This window comes from Schistocerca gregaria, chromosome 1 (assembly GCF_023897955.1).
Source record: "Schistocerca gregaria isolate iqSchGreg1 chromosome 1, iqSchGreg1.2, whole genome shotgun sequence".
Lineage (NCBI taxonomy): Eukaryota > Metazoa > Arthropoda > Insecta > Orthoptera > Acrididae > Schistocerca > Schistocerca gregaria.
This window is the reverse complement of record NC_064920.1, coordinates 1,072,601,088-1,072,620,609: the sequence shown is the minus strand read 5'-3', so window position 1 is coordinate 1,072,620,609 and position 19,522 is coordinate 1,072,601,088. Positions and strand designations below refer to the sequence as shown.

The following is a 19,522-nucleotide window of genomic DNA, read 5'->3' as shown; positions in this document are numbered from 1 at the left end:
AAAACACTCCTAGGAATAGAAGAAGGATACATTGGCTGATAATTAGTATCTAAACCCCGCTGTCTTTCATGAAAAACTGAGGCCTATAACAACTGATTTGTCTCACCATTAACGGCAAATGACAACAGAAAAGGTTCACACCAGGTTTGAAATAAGACCACTTTCAGTACAGTTTTGTTTTACTAGAGCTAAGAGATAACTAAAGTGGAATTAAAGAGAATCTTGTGTTACCAAGTGCTACAAATAGAACAAGCGGCTAAGCACAACCAAGACTGAAATTACACAACAGTTAATATTTCACAACACAACGGTTCTCAACTTACGCCTATAGGCAAAAATCAAGCGCTCAACATAAGAAGTACAAAATTCCCGAAAGAAAGCAAAGGCCATTATTAGAACTATTTGGCAGTGAATCAATAAACTTGTTAAGGTAGATGAGATTCAGGCCAAAAAGACAGCAAGAGTGCGTCAGGTTACATCAAATTCAAATTATTTACCCTAAATCCTGAGATTTCCTTACGGTACCTAAGAATCGTTGTAGAACAAATGACTCACGAAAGCAGATTCATTAATTTAATTACTTATATTACAGACTATAGTAACATGCTCAAATCTTTAGGTTGCACAACCCTGCAAGGAGAAATTAATCTCACGTAAAATAGAGAGAAGACGTGAGGATACTGGAAATTTGAATATGGCTTCAGCTAGGGAAAACAAGGAAAATCAATCATTGGTCCAGTCAAGTACAGCACAGGAAAGAAGAATTAGTAACGAGAATGGTTTTCGTGGGCCTATCCTATGACGTTCTCGTTTGAAAACAGATGACAGCCGACGAAATAATTGTACTCCACTCGTGAGGACACGTGCAGCGGACATGAACGCGTTTGTCACAAAGGAAGTAGTGAATCAACAGCATATAGGGGACGTGAAGCAGGATACATAGAAACACAGCCAGCTGACAGGACGTATGCTCAGGAGGAAGAAGCATTTGTTTTCAAGCAATTTCTTTCCATGCGGTAATTCCAAACGTATATGGACAATGGCAAACCTATCTTACAAGGAAGTGGAGATATCAATTCATTTTATCACTATCACCATCATGACCATTGCAACACTAGCTAGACTTCATCTACATCTTCATCTACATCCATACTCCTCAAGCCACCTGGCGGTGTGTGGCGGAGGGTACTTTGAGTACCTCTATCGGTTCTCCTTTCTATTCCAGTCTCGTATTGTTCGTGGAAAGAAAGACTGTCGGTATGCCTCTGTGTGGGCTCTAATCTCTCTGATTTTATCCTCATGGTCTCTTCGCGAGATATACTTAGGAGGGAGCAATATACTGCTTGACTCTTCGGTGAAGGTATGTTCTCGAAACTTCAACAAAAGTCCGTACCGAGCTACTGAGCGTCTCTCTTGCAGAGTCTTCCATTGGAGTTTATTATCATCTCCGTAACGCTTTCGCGATTACTAAAGGACCCTGTAACGAAGCGCGCTGCTCTCATTTGGATCTTCTCTATCTCTTCTATCAACCCTATCTGGTTCGGATCCCACACTGCTGAGCAGTATTCAAGCAGTGGGTGAACAAGTGTACTGAAACCTACTTCTTTTGTTTTCGGATTGCATTTCCTTAGGATTCTTCTAACGAATCTCAGTCTGGCATCTGCTTTACCAACGATCAACTTTATATGATCATTCCATTTTAAATCACTCCTAATGTCTACTCCCAGATAATTTATGGAATTAACTGCTTCCACTTGCTGACCTACTATATTGTAGCTAAACGATAAAGGATCTTTCCTTCTATGTATTCGCAGCACATTACACTTGTCTACTTTGAGATTCAATTGCCGCCATTCCCTGCACCATGCGTCAATTCGTTGCAGATACTCCTGCATTTCAGTACAATTTTTCATTGTTACAACCTCTCGATATACTACAGCATCATCCGCAAAAAGCCTCAGTGAACTTCCGATGTTATCCACAAAGTCATTTATGTATATTGTGAACAGCAACGGTCCTACGACACTCCCCTGCATCACACCTGAAAACGCTCTTACTTCGGAAGACATCTCCCCATTGAGAATGACATGCTGCGTTCTGTTATCTAGGAACTCTTCAATCCAATCACGTAACTGGTCTGATAGTCCATATGCTCTTCCTTTGTTCATTAAACGACTGTGGGAAACAGTATCGAACGCCTTGCGGAAGTGAAGAAACACGGCATCTACCTGGTAACCCGTGTCCATGGCCCTCTGAGTCTCGTGGACGAATAGCGTGCGCTGGGTTTCACACGATCGTCTTTTCCGAAACCCATGCTGATTCATACAGAGTAGATTTCTAGTGTGGACTGCCTGAAGGTGATTCGGCTGTCCGAATGAGCGAGATCGCACAAACGGTAGCTCATAACAGAAGACTACAGATGCTTTCCTTGAGATATATTGGTCGAAGGTAACTCAAAAGGTCATCAAGAAAGATACTCCGATGAACAAATTCTTAAACTCATGAGAACAGAGAAGTCCAATGAAGTTCTTTGACAGCCTTTTAAGCAGGAACCAGTGTCTTTAACACGCGAGCGAAGCCGTACGATTTTACTATTTGAAATACGGTGCGTATGTATCAGCAAGTATTGACTGGCAGGTGTGGCGGAGACACGGAACCATTCAAAAAATATTACGTGACTTAGTGTTTGCTTTCAACGAGAATCAGACGAAGGAAAGAAGGAGGGAAGCGGTGAACAATAGGAACAACGCTAATAACTTTTACGGACCGCGGCGATGGGAGAATAACCAAGAAGCAACATGAAGAGACCGCCAGACATGGGTGGGCAGTCCCAGCCGTTCTCACCAAACAGAGCCGCAGGAAACTATTTCCACCGAATAGCCGTCCACAATTTATACCGAAGTGCGGAAATCATGGAGATTAGGCCACCAGATGTTCGCGACAGTGGCTACGCAGCAAATCAGAAACATGAATGAGAAACGTCAGAAACTAGACCAGTAATTGGATGTCTCTATAGGCCCCCGGGCTCAGCAGCTGTTGTGGCTCAGCACCTGAAGAATAATTTGGAAAATATTTCGAGTAGATTTCCCCACCATGTTATAGTTCTGGGTGGAGATTTTAATTTGCCGGATATAGACTGGGAGACTCAAACGTTCATAACGGGTGGCAGGGACAAAGAATCCAGTGAAATATTTTTAAGTGCTTTATCTGAAAACTACCTTGAGCAGTTAAACAGAAAACCGACTCGTGGCGACAATATATTAGACCTTCTGGTGACAAACAGACCCGAACTATTTGAATCAGTTAATGCAGAAAAGGGAATCAGCGATCATAAAGCGGTTACTGCATCGATGATTTCAGCCGTAAATAGAAATATTAAAAAAAGGTAGGAAGATTTTTCTGTTTAGCAAAAGTGACAAAAAGCAGATTACAGAGTACCTGACGGCTCAACACAAAAGTTTTGTCTCAAGTACACACAGTGTTGAGGATCAGTGGACAAAGTTCAAAACCATGGTACAATATGCGTTAGATGAGTATGTGCCAAGCAAGATCGTAAGAGATGGAAAAGAGCCACCGTGGTACAACAACCGAGTTAGAAAACTGCTGCGGAAGCAAAGGGAACTTCACAGCAAACATAAACATAGCCAAAGCCTTGCAGACAAACAAAAATTACGCGAAGCGAAATGTAGTGTGAGGAGGGCTATGCGAGAGGCTTTCAATGAATTCGAAAGTAAAGTTCTATGTACTGACTTGGCAGAAAATCCTAAGAAATTTTGGTCCTATGTCAAAGCGGTAGGTGGATCAAAACAAAATGTCCAGACCCTCTGTGACCAAAATGGTACTGAAACAGAGGATGACAGACTAAAGGCCGAAATACTAAATGCCTTCTTCCAAAGTTGTTTCACAGAGGAAGACTGCACTGTGCTTCCTTCTCTAGATTGTCGCACAGTTGACAAAATGGTAGATATCGAAGTAGACGACAGAGGGATAGAGAAACAATTAAAATAGCTCAAAAGAGGAAAGGCCGCTGGTCCTGATGGGATACCAGTTCGATTTTACACAGAGTACGCGAAGAAACTTGCCCCCCTTCTTGCAGCGGTGTACCATAGGTCTCTAGAAGAGCGAAGCGTTCCAAAGGATTGGAAAAGGGCACAGGTCATCCCCGTTCTCAAGAAGGGACGTCGAACAGATGCGCAGAACTATAGACCTATATCTCTAACGTCGATCAGTTGTAGAATTTTGGAACACGTATTATGTTCGAGTATAATGTCTTTTCTGGAGACTAGAAATCTACTCTGTAGGATTCAGCATGGGTTTCGAAAAAGACGATCGTGTGAAACCCAGCTCGCGCTATTCGTCCACGAGACTCAGAGGGCCTTAGACACGGGTTCACAGGTAGATGCCGTGTTTCTTGACTTCCGCAAGGCGTTTGACACAGTTCCCCACAGTCGTTTAATGAACAAAGTAAGAGCATACGGACTATCAGATCAATTGTGTGATTGGATTGAGGAGTTCCTAGATAACAGAACGCAGCACGTCTTCTCAATGGAGAGAAGTCTTCCGAAGTAAGAGTGATTTCAGGTGTGCCGCAGGGGAGTGTCATAGGACCGTTGCTATTCACAATATACATAAATGACCTGGTGGATGACATTGGAAGTTCACTGAGGCTTTTTGCAGATGATGCTGTGGTGTATCGAGAGGTTGCAACAATGGGAAATTGTACTGAAATGCAGGAGGATCTGCAGCGAATTGACGCATGGTGCACGGAATGGCAATTGAATCTCAATGTAGCGAAGTGTAATGTGATGCGAATACATAGAAAGATAGGTCCCTTATCATTTAGCTACAAAATAGCAGGTCAGCAACTGGAAGCAGTTAATTCCACAAATTATCTGGGAGTACGCATTAGGAGTGATTTAAAATGGAATGATCATATAAAGTTGATCGTTGGTAAAGCAGATGCCAGACTGAGATTCATTGGAAGAATCCTAAGGAAATGCAATCCGACAACAAAGGAAGTAGGTTACAGTACGCTTGTTCGCCCAATGCTTGAATACTGCTCAGCAGTGTGGGATCCGCACCAGGTAGGGTTGATAGAAGAGATAGAGAAGATCCAACGGAGAGCAGCGCGCTTCGTTACAGGATCATTTAGTAATTGCGAAAGCGTTACGGAGATGATAGATAAACTCCAGTGGAAGACTCTGCAGGAGAGCTCGTTACGGGATTTTGTTAAAGTTTCGAGAACATACCTTCACCGAAGAGTCAAGCAGTATATTGCTCCCTCCTACGTATATCTCGCGAAGAGACCATGAGGATAAAATCAGAGAGATTAGAGCCCACACAGAAGCATACCGACAATCCTTCTTTCCACGTACAATACGAGACTGGAATAGAAGGGAGAACCGATAGAGGTACTCAGGGTACCCTCCGCCACACACCGTCAGGTGGCTTGTGGAGTACGGATGTAGATGTAGATGTAGATGTAGATGTAGATGTAGATGTCATTAGTACACATTTAGAACAATTGGTATCATACAATGACGATGTTGCAGATTCTTTAAATATGTCAGAGAGGGACCAGCAAAGGAGAGGCAAAACTTATGACACAGTTACATAATACAAGCGACGGCAGTAACGAAGAGGAGAAAAGGTCAATTTAACCCATAATATTGTGTAGTTTAATTATTTATTGTGCTTAACATTGTCCATTGTGTAAAGCGTAATTTCAGCACCAAGAAACAAGTTTGATACACAACACTCCATGCAAGTGACAGTATCTTCGCCTAAGATGTTTGATTACCTATGAACCAGTGTCCCTTCCAGACGCTAGTCGGTTGTTTCCTGAAGATCGCCCAAGTCGAGAACTAGTTCGAAATAGACAATAAGCACTATTTTAGAACAAAACCAGTGTACATGTTATTCAATCTTAAATATGGAATTGCTGTACCAATAACTAACAGAAGAATCCATACATAAGATTAATAGTACCGAGACAACACATTTATCCGTCCACAGCAGGTTACTCAATTAAAACGAGAAGACAACACAACACGTCTGCTTCAAAAGACAGTGAGAAAAACTAAATAGTATAGCGAAATACGTGTGCATCAAGTCAAGACGTATGTGATTTGCAGCGAAAAAATCAATGAAGATATCGGTTTCTACATCGATAAAGGAAGAAATTAAAAAGTGGTTCAGGATCAGGAACAACGTGTCTACACATCTCAAAGTGACACACATGCAAATCATATACATGCAAATCATACATATTCTGGACCCGCGTGAATTTGAGGTTTTTGGTAACAAAATACGTGACCAAGCCCTTAACATAGTCCAAAAGCACTAAATAAACAACCAACGCGATCGTAGCGCAGCCATAACAACAAAACCTAAACAAAACTTCTCGGAACGAGTAGTAAATTTATCAGAAACTATTCTTCGCGTGAAAGAAATGGAATTGCTAGCAAAAGGTTTCAAGTATGTATCTCCCCAAAAACATTCCGAAAAGCAGTTAGATGTTTTAGAAGTTGATACAGAATACAGAGTAAACAATGACCTTGCCACGAAACACATAGTAAGTCATGTTAGACAACAATGCCTTGAGTTAGACAGTCCTACGTGACAATATATGGAGCTGAACCTACTGAAGAGCCTAAAGGAGAAAATTACCCAAAATAACAACATTCTCAGAAAATCAGAAAAAAGAAGAAATTTGAATCTCATGGACAAAAGTAATTATGTTGAGAAAATGAAGCAACTCCTCACACACAGTTCCTAACATACCCTCAACAAAGATCCCACCAAAACCTTCAACGAAGAAATTAAAAATTTAACCATGACCTTCAAAAGCATAATACCTGATTCTGAAGCAAAGTATTTGTCAATATGAACCCAGCAGCTCCTGAACCGTATGGATTTCTAAACTTCACAAGGAAGGCCAAACTTTACGACGTCTTGTGCCAGCATACTCTGCTTCAAACCACAAAATTACCAAATAATTACAATTCTCTATTAAAAACAAGAAAAGTTTAAACCTAACATTGGAATTGTTAATTCAATGGACCGGACCTCGTTAAAAAAAATAAAGACCTCCCTATATTGTTGTTGTTGTTGTGGTCTTCAGTCGTGAGACTGGTTTTATGCAGCTCTCCATGCTACTCTATCCTGTGCAAGCTCTCCGTCATCTCCCAGTACCTACTGCAACCTACATCCTTCTGAATCTGCTTAGTGTGTTCATCTCTTAGTCTCCCTCTACGATATTTACCCTCCACGCTGCCCTCCAATACTAAATTGGTGATCCCTCGATGTCTCAGAATATGTCCTTCCAACTGATCCCTTCTTCTAGTCACGTTGTGCCACAAGTTCCTCTTCTCCCCAATTCTATTCAATACCTCCTCATTAGTTATGTGATCTACCCATCTAATCTACTATACAGGCAAAACTAGTAACTTTTTATGTTAGCTGTTTATTTAAAAACATACCAGTGAAAGAATTCCTTGATATATTGACGGAATTACTATACAGGACAGGTGTCAACTCTGTACAAGTAGAAGTAACGGAGGAATCCTTAAATAAGAAGAGGAACGTTGTAAATAATGATGGGTATCAGAGAATAAGCATTTATATGTTCACCCGTAGTTTAGAGGAGGAGGAAAATAAGGGAGAAAAGGACGACGAAGACTGGGAGTCGATTCCAGACGATAGGCAAGGCGTAGATGTAGAATCATATCCAGGACATCGTCAGGAAAATTTTGAATATCATGATCGAAATTCGGAAACGCAGGCTGGGCATGAGGTTGTGGTAAAGCTATGTCATAGCAGTATAGATGGGAAAGAAGTAAACTGTGATCAAAGAGCTGAATCTGCAAAAATATCAAGCAAGTATAGGGTGAAATAGGAAGTGATAAACAGTGTAAACTTATTCAAGTACGAAGATATGTCGGAGACCCTGTTGGAAGAAAAGGAAGCTTTATGCGTTCGGGAGCTACACCCAGCGGTAAAGACAAGAGTGGGAAAGGTAGAACTGAAGGGAATTTTTGAGATTTGCAGTGAAATATTTCCGGTATCGCCTCTGAAAGATGTGAGGAGTCTCAGTGCCCGATGCTGTCTTTAAAAAAGACACGCATAAAGGGGGAGTTGTGTGCAAATATACGGAAGTAAATAGGCAGGCTACAATATAATTTACATTTCAAGAACATGAACTAAAGCGCAACTTAATCATTGTGCATGAGTTTGCCACAGAATTTCATGAGGGAAAATAAGGCCACATTAGACATTGAATATGGCATGATTATGCTTCTAAGAAAGACAGAAATGCTAACACTTTTGAGAAACAAGTTATTAGGACACAGGTCCCAACGAGTTGTCTTAGATTGCTCGTGAAACTAGAAACGAAGGTATGTGCCGTCTCCAGTGAAAATATTGAAAAATAACTCGAACGCAGATATTAAAAAGCATTAATATGGACGAGAGCTTTTATCTCGATGCGAAATATTATACTGAGTGCGATACTGGCCTCACAGGCGAAAAAAATTTCTCATTTGTGTTATTATTATACAAAATGTTAATTTCAATTTTCGAGTGCAAAGATTGCTAATTATATACAAGGTAATCAATGTAAGTTTAATGTGAAGAAGAACGCTGTTCAATTGTTCTTCTACTATCCTTTTTCTCTCTTTTGTCTGATGCGGTAGAAGTCGGACACATTTATTAATTTCTGATGAATGTAAGCTCATTTGTGATATTAATTTAATAATATAATAGTTTACAGTTATTTTTCACTTTTATTTGTAGAATGTGAGCCCTGTGTCATGTCCGCTTTCTTTTTAAAATCGGTATTCTAAGTAATATTCAGCGCAACAGTCGCAGCCGCCGCTGCAGCAACAGATCCCAACACGCGGTAATTTTAATTCACGAAGTTAGCGGAAGCGAAGAGATCGCCCGTTCATAATATAAAAAATACTTTTTCCACAGCCGCCTGACGCAAAGGAAGAAAACACAGTTTTTAAGATTTTTATTTTCAGTTTCCGAGATCCAGAGCCACGACTCGGACTTCAATTATTTGTCAACGGCGGTAAGAACAATTCTCTCGCGTTTGTGGGCAGTAGCAAAATTATAACAAAGAACTCATGCTAGTAAAAAGAAATTGCCGAGGCAAAATACAAAAATATATCAGTTTTCAAATTAAATGCAATGTGTTTCTAGACTGGCTCATATTACAGTAACTAACGTGAACAAAAAGTTTACTCATATTAATCTTTATTAATCAGCCAGTTATTAGAAGCATAAACTAAAAAATAATTTCAATTCAGTTCAACGTCACATCCAAACCTCAATCATTTTAAAAGTCCTTTGCGCCCACTCTACATATTTCTATTACTGTCCCGCGAGAGGTAGAATTGAATGAAGAATTTTATCGGAACCAGCTACGGCGATTCCGACAAGAGGTGACGCAGAAGAGGCGTGAGGCAGTTACACTTGTTTGATAAAAAGGGAAGGAAAGAGGAGGGGAGGTGAAGGGAGACTTGATTCTAATTGATTGAGAGGAAATTGGCTGAGATCAGTGGACCCCTGTAGCTATTGGCAGCGAGTAACAGCAAATGATGACACTGATGTTTTTATGTAACGCAACTGACTTAGAACAATGATGTGTGCAGTTGGTTACGAGGGCCCTGTAAGGATGGGAAAGGAATGCCAGGGAAGTGACCTTCAATTTAGCAAGAAAAATTGCCTCTGCTGCCGTCTGACACCGAAAGTGACCTTGACTTTTTTGAGCTGGATCTCTCAGTGCTACACTACTGTTGCCCCTTACGGCTCTGCGGTCGCGCTGTGTGGCAGTTTACTAGTGGGTGGACACATGGCCTCTGCGATACTGCAGGTCCGTCCTAGATTCTGTTGACCTCGAATTCTTGTGTAGTCTCCTAATGACATGACTCATGCATCGATTTTCATCCCACGTTCAAATTTGCTAACTCGCAAGGTGGTGCCATAGCCTTTACATACTTCATATTGCACTGATATCGTGTTTACACTCGCGCCATACCCAGCATATGAATGCAACATTCGGACGACATGGACAGAACATCTTCATGTGGGGCAACCCTTTCCGTCACTTTTGGCCATCAGTTTAAAGAAATAAACTTTTTCATATCGGGTGTCACAGCCACAAGTGTATTAAAAGACAATTCCATTGGTTGTTATATAGTCTGGTAAGATTTTTTTTAGTAATTTTATTGAAAGCTTTGTTGCTTTGGTAAAAGTAAAATTGGTTCTTTTTGTCGTGACAGAATAAATTACTATTAATCACACCAGGTTTGTCGGAGAACAGCAGCAACATGTGTAACTGATCCAGCTTTAAGAAATTCTATTACCTTTTAGCGGAAAATTCGTACGGTACTCTCCGACGTTAGAAAAGTCGTGGTGTTCCGTTCGGAGCAGGAGGTGGCTGTCTTTTCTCATTCGCGATATCGAAAATTACTAAAAAATGAACAGAAATTTTTTCGGAGGAAGATTGCGCGGAGAAATCAGACAGAAGTTACATGAAGGAAACCTAAGGGACCAACTAATTGGATTTGAACGAACATATAAACGGAACTGAAAGAACTTGGAATAAATACTATAACGATGTCGTCACGACAGCCTCCTGTTCCGACAGAACACACGCTGGATCATAAGCTGCATAAATCTTTTAAACAGAAAAGATTATCACAAGTATAATTAATGAAAATAAGGTTGAGAGATTTTCTTTGAAATTAAATAAACTTCAAGGCTTCAAGTGTTATATTATGAAACGGAAACTTACGTTAACATGGCCACCCATTGAGGCGGTGGAGCGAATTTTCATGATACACATTCTCGCTTGTTTGTGGCTACATATATTTTTAATCACTTAAACTCTTAAAGTTACAATAAAATGAATATATCAGTATGGAGCACAGCTAGAGAGCGGCGCGGCTCCCTGCAGAAGTAAAAATTAGCAATTGCTATTTTGAAACATACGTGCGTCGTTGTTTTTACTGATCGATAGCAGCGTATAACAGTTTATAGCTATCGTGATATTCTGCGCTTTTCAGGAGCGCGGCAAAGATATCTGGTTAAAACATTCATTGATATATGTTAAAAGTTCGCACATACTGACGCGAATACATAAAAAAAACTTTTACATGTTAAAAATCGCAGTGATAACGGCTGTAATGTCACAATAGCCACTGCAATTCATATCACGCGATCACGTAATATCGACGCTGTGCCGTTTCCGAGGGGTAGGAGTACCACTTGAAAATGGCGCAATGCCGAAAACCGCTGATTGTGTGATATAAGCGAAGTGATTGTGTAACAGGCAAGGAGGAAAAGGGAATGGTCTTTTTATAGTTTATAACAATATCTGTAAAGGACGTCACAAAGTGAGATAAGCTATTCACGTCGAAGTTATATTTATTAATACTGCCGCAGGAGCATTTTCCTTAAATCAACCACAAATGAAGAAACATCTTGGTATCTCGAAAAATACTTTTGTCTTAATATTTTTTCAGAAAAAAAAACACACGTTGACCAGCTCGCATCTGCGAGCGAACAGGATGCAGTTAACACAAGTAATGCGCTGGTTAAGACAGTCACATTGTTCAGTCCATATAGTCTTGAAACGTTTTGCGTGAATGCTTTGTAGCGATTCAGGCTTAAACTACACTGAGTTGAAAGAATCACAGCCATACTTTGGCTGTCATGTAAACGCTAAGAGCTCTATCGTACTGCGATTCGATTGCAACAGTCTGTGTAGAAATCCGAGTACATTAACATATGATGGTCAGTGTGACGAACCAAACGCTTCAGAACAACAGTCTGTCTCTTGTAAAGTAGCCACACACTATGTCGCGGCTTCTTCGTCTTCGTAGAGCATTTGTGCTTGAGACCGGTGGTTCGCTTTCTGTGACGACTTGTTCACTGAACTTCCTGCAGTCTCTTGAGTTGGTTCACGCAGCCTCCTTCACAGAAGTCGCACCATAGTCTGCAAAAAGTAAGATTTTCTCCCTCAATTGTCTATGAATGCATTACAAAAATGGTTCAAATGGCTCTGAGCACTATAGGACTTAACTTCTGGGGTTATCAGTCCCCTAGAACTTAGAACTGCCATGCCCGAGGCAGGATTCGAACCTGCGACCGTAGCGGTCACGCAGTTCCAGACTGAAGCGCCTAGAACCGCACGGCCACACCGGCCGGCGCATTACAAACGGTGTGGTTCTGTCAGAAATTAAGTTGAACTGAAGTTCTGGAGAAGCAGCCACTGGCGGAGCAGTAAGGACTCTGGTCGTGGGGCCTTTCAATTGTTCGCAGGCATGCACGAGAAATAGAAATCACGGTACATGGACCCAAGTAAGGATATGATCCATCTCATACCGAGAAACGAACTGTGTCCTCTCCATCTGCATAAAACCGACAAAATACAACTAGACAGATGCAAATGTGGACATAACGGTACGCCAGGTCTTGCTCTATTACTGCATCTGATCTGTGATATTAGCTGCAATAATTCTGAAGACGTGAACCTATGATTTGCCTTCAGAAACCCACGTTCCTGAGAAACCGTAAATAACATTGGCAACCATGCATCCCACAAGAAACAGCTGAAGATCAAGGCACAAAGGAAAGCTTATGTCTAAAGCATCAAGCGCATCTCCAGTCGCCTCAGTCACATTTTCATTCAAGGTGCGCCTGAAAAATTCGGTGAATAGGCTCAGAAAATAAAGAAACAAGAGTTACACACAAAATACTTTTACCTAGGGATGGTATATGATCGCGCTCGAGAAGCGCGCGACACGAAGGCAATTTCTCGAGAATTTCTCGGGTACGCTCGAGAAGTTGACAGTGCTGCGCTCTCTGAGAAATTGCGCAAACCTTCAGTACACGAAGCACTGAGCCGCAGTGCTCGAAAAACTTTGAAATTCTATGATTGACATCAACTGTACTACCGTTATTAATGTGTATTGAAGTATTAGTATATGTCTCATAAGACAAAAATCGTAGAATTGTTGTTCAAAACAAAGCACAGAATTAGCATAAAACGGAAGCTTTATTCTTACAAAATTAGTGAGTTGTGCAGATGTTGCTGTAGCTGTTGCGCTGTCGTGGTAGCCCACTTCCCATTGCATACGGTTATGATTAGCTGTCTCATTATTGGAATAGCTTTCGAAAGAGAGGTATAGTTTTCAGTTGAGATTCCACTTGTTACCACTTCAAGTGGCTCTAGTACACATAAACATTCGCTCAAAATTCGCCTCTCGTCAGATGTGAGGTTCTGTACACCTGAATACAAAGTTGATAAACAGGCTGCAATGCATTCCTTTTGCTTCACTAGACGTTGTAGCATATAAAACGTACTGTTCCATCGGGTTTCGGTTTCCTGAACCAATTTATGAACAGGTTTTCTCATTAGATCCTGGATCTCATGGAGTTTTTCATTAGCATTGCAACTTGTTTTAAAATAGCTAACAATTTTTCTGGCCTTTTCCCGCATTATGCAGAGCTCACTGTTGCTGTTCAAAGAACTTTTCAGAACTAAATTGGTGGTGTGTGCTAAACAAGGCACATGTTGCGTATCTATGTTACCACTGTGAATAAGTTGTACAGCTGCCGTCATCTTACTGGCGTTGTCAGTTGTGATGCTTACAACTTCGTTTTCAATGTTCCAGTTTGAAATTGCGTTATCTAACGCCTCACTAATATTTAGCGCTGTATGCTTTTCCGGGAAACAGAATGTTTTGAGAGCTAAAGCTTTCAGGCACCAATTAGTGTTAACGAAATTACCAGTTACAGCAATATATGCCTCACTATTGAGTGAGGTCCAGATATCTGTCCTTAAAGAAACACAAGCAGAGTCTTCCACGGCCAAGTTCACGGCCTCTTTCTGTTTATGTTAATCGCCCTCAATCATGAGGCGCAACTTTTTTCGAATTGGTATCGAGTATTGTGGGTCCAACAGTGAAACAAAACGTCGAAAACCAGTGTCCTCGACGATTGAGAGCTGTTGAAAATCGTCTGTTATCATGGCCACTAGTGCTTCATCTAGCTGCTGTTGCCGTTTACTTCCCTCTATGAAGAGAAACGTAAGATTTAGATCAGTGCTCCTGCGAGGGGATATGTTATGCTCGACAACTAGTCCAATACAATTACATATCGTATCGTGCAAACGCTAGGATAGTATAGGTTTGATTTTGGCGTATGTTGTAGATCATCGGAGTACGATTAAAAAATCAATGTTTTTTAAGCGTGGCGGACTACTTCGGACTCTAACCGAACTTTTGCACGGAATTCACCTTTTGTACCACACGTACCTGGATATTTTGTCTGCCTCGCACTAATGGAAGAATGAGCCTCTGTATCCACGGACGTCGCTGTTTTATTACTCGATAAATTGTGCAGTTTAAGATGTCTGATCATGCCCGTTGTATTTTGTGATACATTACGGAGATTTTTACGACAAATGTTGCAAGTAACGTTATCTCCATCCTCCGTAAAGTATTGCCAGAACCATGATGTTTGTTTTCGAGTGTCCATATTGATATGAATAACAACTTTCCTCGAATGAAACCTGAGACATACTACATTCCTGGAAATGGAAAAAAGAACACATTGACACCGGTGTGTCAGACCCACCATACTTGCTCCGGACACTGCGAGAGGGCTCTACAAGCAATGATCACACGCACGGCACAGCGGACACACCAGGAACCGCGGTGTTGGCCGTCAAATGGCGCTAGCTGCGCAGCATTTCTGCACCGCCGCCGTCAGTGTCAGCCAGTTTGCCGTGGCATACGGAGCTCCATCGCAGTCTTTAACACTGGTAGCATTCCGCGACAGCGTGGACGTGAACCGTATGTGCAGTTGACGTACTTTGAGCGAGGGCGTATAGTGGGCATCCGGGAGGCCGGGTGGACGTACCGCCGAATTGCTCAACACGTGGGGCGTGAGGTCTCCACAATACATCGATGTTGTCGCCAGTGGTCGGCGGAAGGTGCACGTGCCCGTCGACCAGGGACCGGACCGCAGCGACGCACGGATGCACGCCAAGACCGTAGGATCCTACACAGTGCCGTAGGGTACCGCACCGCCACTTCCCAGCAAATTAGGGACACTGTTGCTCATGGGGCATCGGCGAGGACCATTCGCAACCGTCTCCATGAAGCTGGGCTACGGTCCCGCACACCGTTAGGCCGTCTTCCGCTCACGCTCCAACATCGTGCAACCCGCCTCCAGTGGCGACAGGCTTGAATGGAGGGACGAATGGAGACGAGTCGTCTTCAGCGATGAGACTCGCTTCTGCCTTGGTGCCAATGATGGTTTTATGCGTGTTTGGCGCCGTGCAGGTGAGCGCCACAATCAGGACTGCATACGACCGAGGCAAACAGGGCCAACACCCGGCATCATGGTGTGGGTAGCGATCTCCTACACTGGCCGTACACCTCTGGTGATCGTCAAGGGGACACTGAATAGTGCATGGTACATCTAAACCGTCATCGAACCCATCGTTCTACCATTCCTAGACCGGCAAGGGAACTTGCTGTTCCAACAGGACAATGCACGTCCGCATGTATCCCGTGCCACCCAACGTGCTCTAGAAGGTGTAAGTCAACTACCCTGGCCAGCAAGATCTCCGGATCTGTCCCCCATTGAGCATGTTTGGGACTGGATGAAGCGTCGTCTCACGCGGTCTGCACGTCAAGCACGAACGCTGGTCCAACTGAGGCGCCAGGTGGAAATGGCATGGCAAGCCGCTCCACAGGACTACATCGAGCATCTCTACGATCGTCTCCATGGGAGAATAGCAGCCTGCATTGCTGCGAAAGGTGGATATACACTGTACTAGTGCCGACATTGTGCATGCTCTGTTGCCTGTGTCTATGTGCCTGTGGTTCTGTCAGTGTGATCATGTGATGTATCTGACCCCAGGAATGTGTTAATAAAGTTTCCCCTTCCTGGGACAATGAATTCACGGTGTTCTTATTTCAATTTCCAGGAGTGTAGTTACGAGTACAGCGAGCAGCGAGCGTGTTTGTCTAGCGGCGGCATTCAATGCATAAAACAACAGCGGCGCGGCGTATGTTGACGCAGCCAACTGGCGGGCAGCGGCGCACGCCGCTCAGTCGTTTCTCGTGAGCTTCTCGAGAATTGCTTGAGAACTGGAGGCTCGAGAAATTCCGGGTCGCTCGAGTCGCCGCACCTCGCCATCCCTTACTAGCCTTCAAGTTATTGACTATTAGCTACAACACACTATTGTCATTGCTTGTCAAGCTGTTGGAAAGAGTCAGCAAATGCTTCCTGTGGAATCGCTCCAAGTACTGTGATCACGCACTGTTGGCTATCCGCAACGTCTACAAATATTTATGAACAATAGTGCTTAGAGTGCCTTTGCTTATCTTCAACTCCTCTGCTTTCATTCACAAAGACAGTAGACGATCATCCACAAGCATCTGTCGCACTTATTCAATGTTATCAACGATTGTGCGTGTTGACCCGAACGCAGCTCATCCTCGACACCGTTTCTAAAGCGTTTAAACCACTCGGACACACACCTTTTGTTCACTACTTCACAACCTATACTTGCACTAACATTTCATGAGTCGGCGTTTTCCCTTATGTGAGGCAAAACTCCATGTTGCACAATCTTCCGCTTCGTTTTGCAATGACACAAGTGCCACTTATGCTTGCGGATGATCGGCGACTTTTTTTTTAAGAATGGGAGCAGGAGAGTTGAAAACACGCAAAGACAGTGTAAGCACTATTTTTCACGACATTTCGCAGTCGTTGTGGATATACAGCAACGCCTGAGCACGATGCTTAAAAAATGGTTCAAATGGCTCTGAGCACTATGGGACTCAACTGATGTGGTCATCAGTCCCCTAGAACTTAGAGCTACTTAAACCTAACTAACCTAAGGACATCACACACGTCCATGCCCGAGGCAGGATTCGAACCTGCAACCGTAGCAGTCGCACGGTTCCAGACTTTGCGCCTAGAACCGCGAGACCACCGCGGCCGGCACGATGCTTACAACGATTCCACAAGAAGCGTTTGCGTGTATATGGAACTTCGGTGCGTTACACTTAATTCATGAAACAATTCGTACAACTGAATCTTGCACCACTCTGATTCAACAATGTCCCTTGGAACCATGCGTTATTGAAAAATACATTAGGAAATTAGGCCACAATATCTCGAAGCAAATTAATGAGAAAAAGATGAACATCTACTTTTATCTGGGCATTAAAATCTTATACTTTCCCACGTAAAATAAAAGAATTCCCCTTACAGTTTCGCGACTCAATCTTCATTACTCCGAATGCAGTTTTATACCTGTGAACTAGTTGATATTCTCTTTGGTACAACCATAGTCTTATGTTACGGTTCAGATACGAATGAAATCGTAAGGACGGAAACAAACATACGCTCCAAAGTATTTTGGTCTGTGTAACGATGTTATCACATTTAGCTTTGAGACTCACCTGTTTTCTTTTTTCTAGAGTAATTTGGATCGTTCCAGGGTTGAACTTCTCCGCTAGCAAAGAGGATAAATATCAGATTGCCCACGAAGAAGAACCCAGCGGCGGTGAGGAACACGATTCTCCACTCTCCAAGCGTCTGCGTAAGGGAAATAAACATAAATTTACTGCAGAAAGTCGTAGTAAGAAAATACACATCACATTTGAGAAAATAAAAATATATTTCTTCTATACGAAACGCATGAAAAAAAATTCTAAGTGTTATAAAATGGTGAAAACGTGTCATCCCTTTGAAGTTCATTTTTGTTGATCCTTCCACCCACTTTTTTTAATACAGAGGCCAACCAGCTCTCTGACAGAACACGCTGAGCTACCGTGCCGCCGTCCATCTGAGCCACCGAGGACAAATGGCTCTGAACACTATGGGACTTAACATCTGAGGTCATCAGTCCCCTAGAACATAGAACTACTTAAACCTAACTAAACTAAGGACATCACACACATTGATGCCCGAGGCAGGATTCGAACCTGCGACCGCAGCGGTCGCAAGGTTCTAGACTGTAGCGCCTATAACCGCTCGGCCACTCCGGCCGGCCCACCGAGGACACAGACGATAGTGCGACTGCAGGGACTCATCTCTGGCACGCCTCCCGCGAAACCCACATTCTCAACGTATTGTCCCGCACTACATTCGTAGCGCCCCCTCCCATTATACCCATTACTCGCGGCGCCTTGCCGATTCACGTAAGAGTTCGGGCACTGTTTGTGCATCCGCACAGAAGAAGAAGATGGTCAAGTGGCCTGTGAGCCGTAACTATACATGTATACTAAGATGGAATTGGTATCACAAATTCGGAATCTCTTTTTTTTCTTTCAGTTATCAGTCTTCGGACTGGGTTGATGAGGTCCGCCACGAATTCCTTTTCTGTTCTAATCTCTTCATTTCGGAATAACACTTGCAACTTATATCCTGAATTACTTGCTGTATGTTTTCCAGTCTCTGTTTTCCTCTACAGTTTTTACCCTCTACAACTCCCTCTAGTACTGTGGAAATTATTTCTTGATTCTGTAACTGATGTCCTGACAGCCTGCCCCTTCTACTTGACAGCGTTATATTGCTTTCCTCAGCGATTCTGAGGAGAATCTCTTCATTCCTTATCTTATCAGTCCAGCTAATTTTCAACGTTCTTCTGTAGCACCACATCTCAAATGCTTCGAGTCTCTTCTTTTCTGGTTTTCCCACAGTCCTTGTTTCCCTACCGTCCAAAGCTGTGCTCCAAACGTACATTCTCCGAAATTTCTTCCTCAAATTAAGGCCTATGTTTGACACTAATAGACTTCTCTTGGCCACGAATGCCTTTTTTGCCAGTGCTAGTCAATTTTTTTTATGTCCTCCTTGTCCCGTCTTTCGTGTGTTATGTTACTGAGTAGGTAATAGAATTCCTTATCTTTATCTACATCGTTATCATCAATCCTGATGTTTAGTGTCTCTTTTTTCTCACTTCTGCTGCTTCTCATTAATTTCGTCTTTCTTCGATTTACTCTGAATCTATACTTTCTACTCATTAGACTGTTCATTACATTCAGCAGATCCTGTAACTTCTTCACTTTCACTGAGGATAGCGATGTTATCAGCGAATCTTATCATTGATATCCTTTCACCGTGAATTTTAATTCTACTCTTGAACCTTTCTGTTTCTTCGAATTATAGATTGAACAGCAGGCCTAGAGGCAAAAGCTTACAAACCTGTCTTAAACACTTTTTAATCAGTGCACTTCGTACTTGGCCTTCCACTGTTACTGCTCCCTCTTGGTTCTTGTAATGTTATACATTACTCGTATTTCCCTATAGAATACCCCTATTATCCACGACGAAATACTCTCTCTTGTGCCTTTACCTTTCTTAAAACCAAATTGATCATCATCTAACACATCCTCAGTTCGATTTTCCTCTCTTCTGTATCATATTCTTGTCAGCATCTTGGATGCATGAGCTGTTAAGCTGACTGTACGATAATTTCGAACTTTTT

The 19,522-nt window shown here is 42.5% G+C and overlaps 1 protein-coding gene across 4 annotated transcripts in view; it reads right to left on the bottom strand.

The window, feature by feature from the left end:
* LOC126314797 (putative inorganic phosphate cotransporter) overlaps window positions 1–19,522 on the bottom strand; it is a 239,165-nt gene that overhangs the window by 77,861 nt on the left and 141,782 nt on the right. For 3 of the 4 annotated variants that reach the window (XM_049992443.1, XM_049992446.1, XM_049992444.1), the window contains 2 exons: window positions 17,496–17,631; window positions 11,416–12,004 (listed from right to left, as the gene is read on the bottom strand). In XM_049992443.1, coding sequence (XP_049848400.1) covers window positions 11,970–12,004; window positions 17,496–17,631 — 171 coding nt within the window. In that variant the 3' untranslated portion in view covers window positions 11,416–11,969. Of the gene's footprint in view, window positions 1–11,415; window positions 12,005–17,495; window positions 17,632–19,522 lie in introns of those variants that run through there. The other variant, XM_049992445.1, reaches the window with a different exon arrangement.